At 45.8% G+C, this 3,506-nt stretch overlaps 1 protein-coding gene across 1 annotated transcript; it reads left to right on the top strand.

Annotated features, from left to right (window-relative positions):
- The first annotated feature begins 2,251 nt into the window (after positions 1–2,251).
- On the top strand, positions 2,252–2,908 carry LOC147978709 (uncharacterized). The gene has a single exon (XM_087514857.1). The coding sequence runs from the start codon at positions 2,252–2,254 to the stop codon at positions 2,906–2,908; it is 657 nt and encodes a 218-aa protein (XP_087370983.1).
- The last annotated feature ends 598 nt before the right edge of the window (positions 2,909–3,506 follow it).

The raw sequence follows: 3,506 nt of genomic DNA, 5'->3' as shown, positions 1-3,506 counted from the left end.
CTACCTCTACAGAGTGTATTTAATCTATCGATAGCCGAGTCCACGGTTACGGACACGCTCGAAAGTAGGTCACACCATGGTTCAACGTTTAATAAATCTTGCACACAAAGTTATGAATTCTGCACTGTTGATGATGGCGGGAAGGCCATCGAGTTGGACAAGACCAAGTGTTGGTCGTGGTTGTGATCGCCGGAAGGATCATCGTTTTAGACCAAGTATGGGTCGTGGTTGTGATCGCCAGAAAGATTACGAGATATTCATAGTTAATATTTTGAGGTTGGTACGGTTGTGATACAAGAAGTGATCACCATTGGTAAGAGGGATTTTTCACACAAGAGCATGATCGCAGCATGTTGGTTATATTATTGCATGATTCATAATTGGTTAATTATCATGATATTGTTGTCATTATGTTTATGTCTGTTGTGAGCTTGCAAGTACATTCAATGTACTGACCTGGCATGTCATGCCAAATTTCAGGAAAGCCTTGTTGGAAGGGAGTGCTGTCCGAGTCTAGATCGTCACCACATCGGTGTCCCTATGCTATGGAGTTCCGCTACGACGTTGTTGCGCTACCGAGTAGTTGTTATGATCGAGGCCTTTATGTTCACTAAATAATGTACATATTGTTCAGCAGCACCATGTGTGCCGCTTGGCATCGCTACCTGTTGTAATATAAACTTTGATCCGCTAGCATCAATAAAGTGGTTGTTTTCTGTACCAAGATGTTGTGTGTTGCCAGAAGACATGGTCTCTGGGCTAGCAATGCATGGTAAACCAGTTGCTCTGAGACGGGGTGCCACAATGCTTGTTTTCAGAGCCGCGCTGACTGTAGGCCATGCTACACTACGACGTGTTAACTCGATGGTATATACGAGTTTAAGTTGAGTGCCGGTAGCATTGGTAGCTAGTTGTTGCACTGCATACACTTATTTTATTTTTATGCTAACCTACTAATGGTTGTGAGTGTAGATGGCTCCGGTGCCGTATCCATGCCAGTTGCAGCTATTGCCGTTCACGTCACTGCATCTCCTTCATAACATGTGCTGTCGGCTCTACCCCCTCGGTGACGATCCAGTTTACCGTGTGTACCGGGAGCGTCTCACTGACTCAGTGTAAGAGTATAACGAAGTGGTCACTCTGCGCACCAGTTCTGACTCCAACACATACACTCGTACCTCTCGGAGCGGTTACGCTTCTACAACTTCCCAGGCTGTCCAGTTTGCTGCATTCGAGGTCCTTGTCGAGCTTCGTTACAATGAGGTCCGAATGCAGAACCACCCAGGTTTCTACTACTATCCTTCTCTACACGACAATGGTCATGTCCGCTTCCCTATCATTGATCTGGAGTCAGATAGTGTTGCTAGCCATCTTGCTTGTTATATCACCGCTAGCTATCTTATGATCCACGAGCTGGACCGAGAGCTGACTTGTGCCCGTACTGCTTTAGCCTCTGCTTTAGTCTCTACTAGATCTGCCACTACTCCATCCTCCCTGTGATTTACTCCTTATATTCCAGCCAGTTCTAGTTCCCCTGTTTCACCAGTTACTCCTCCTAGTAGCTCGGGCGCCGCGGCCGTGGGTCCTCTCAGTACCCCTGTTGAGTGGGTTTCACTTCTCACTACTCCTGCAGCCTCGATGCTTCACCCTATCCCTGCCCCTAAGGGAGAGCCCTCGAGGCAGCGTCGCCGTGTTACCTTTAACCCGGAGGTCTCAGTTAACCTCGTCCGTTCAGGATCCGAGTCCGCTTCAGGAGAGGACCCCGCAGCACCAGCAGAGCCATGGAGCTTCTGAGTATTCGCAGTGGTCAGGATGGTGTACGAGTGTGGTCGTACGAGTCATGAGGTTTCATTTCATGTATGCGAGTAGTTGAACCTGACATGTTATGTATCTTTCATGTATGCGTCTATGTATAATTATGTTGTGACTCTATTTTATTTGCTTTTCTTTTTCATTTCGATTTTTCTTGGGCTTTTGTTGCTGGCTTTTCCCCAATTTATTTGGAATGCTTCTCATCTCGGTTGCGTTGTCTTGGGAAAAACCAATATAGGATGCCGCGGGGAGGCAGCAGAAGCAACGTTCGCGAGGGTACTCCTGTTCCTCGTTCCGCACGACAGGCAGGACACTCCCCGAGCCATACGTTCCACCACTGCCTCCACCGCCAAATCCTCCCTCCACCGAGAAAATTCTGTGAATGTTTAAGGAAAGACGAAGTAATGATCTGATTGAAATTTTAAGAAGTGTGCAAGCTATGGTTGGGCAGAATGGGAATCAGAATGGTCATCACTCCAAGCTGTCAGATTTTCAAAGGACCAAGCCTCCTAGTTTCAGTCAGGTTATTGACACCCTGGAAGCAGATGATTGGCTGCGAACTATTGAGGGGAAACTTGAGATTGCTCGTACTGAGGAAGGTGATAAAGTCCCATTTGCAACTCATTATCTTGAACGCGCTGCTGCCGTATGGTGGGAAAATATAAAAGCCATGTGGCCTGCTGATGAAGAAATCACCTGGTCAAAATTCAAGGATCAGTTCCGGAAGTATCATATCCCTACTGGATTTACGAAGACTAAGCAACAAGAATTTCTCACGCTCCACCAAGGGAATCAGTTTATGGGTGAATATTTGCAAAAATTCAATCATCTGTCATGTTACTCCCTTCATGATGTGGCCACTGAAGAAAGAAAGATTGATAGATTTCCTGGTGGATTAAACCCGCAACTCCGGTGTACTCTCAGTATGTTTGATTTTCCAGATTTCCAAACTCTACAGAACAAGGCTTTCATTGCTGAAAGAGAGCATAGGCTTGTCTCAGATAATAAGCCTGCTAGCAATGACCACAAGTGCAAGTTTGAGCCAAAGAAGGATGGGCAACCCGTGAAAAAGGCTTTTACTTGGCAGCGGACTTAGGTGGAATACAAGCCCAATTGGCAACAGAATGTTAACAAGACCACCACTCAAGTCAAGAATGTCGTGACCAACCCAGTGCACCAGGAGAGACAGCGTAACAAATCTTGCTTCAGTTGTGGGAAAACTAGACATTATGCCAGACAGTGTCCCAAGAACAGCAAGGCAAATGCTCTATTCAGGCCACAAGTCAACTTTATGGAATCCTGCCCGAACCAGCAAAACATCACTTGGCACGTTCATCACCTCTCCACAGATGAAGCCCAAGAAAACCCTGAAGTTGTCATTAGTATGTTTCCTATTAATAGCATACCTGCAGTAATTTTATTTGACTCTAGGGCTTCCCACTCTTTTATCTCCTAGAGTTTTGTTGCCCAAAACAAATTTCCTTGTTCGCTTTTGGGCAAGAATATGCTGGTACAAACCCCGGGATCCTTAATCAAGAGCAATCTGGTCTGCCATAATCTGGAAATCAATATCAACGGAGTCTGCTTTTCAACTTCTTTAATAATCATTGAGTCTGCTAAGCTGGATGTTATCTTGGGTATGAATTGGCTGACTCAATATCAAGTATGCATAAATTGCGCGATCCGAGAAGTCA

Source organism: Triticum urartu, chromosome 3A (assembly GCF_056163025.1).
Source record: "Triticum urartu cultivar PI428250 chromosome 3A, HENAU_Tu73, whole genome shotgun sequence".
Taxonomy (NCBI): domain Eukaryota; kingdom Viridiplantae; phylum Streptophyta; class Magnoliopsida; order Poales; family Poaceae; genus Triticum; species Triticum urartu.
This window is presented reverse-complemented; position numbering and strand designations above follow the sequence as displayed.

Excerpts from the sequence above, each read along its gene's own strand:
- LOC147978709 (XM_087514857.1), top strand. The coding sequence starts at position 2,252 with ATGGTTGGGCAGAATGGGAATCAGAATGGTCATCACTCCAAGCTGTCA.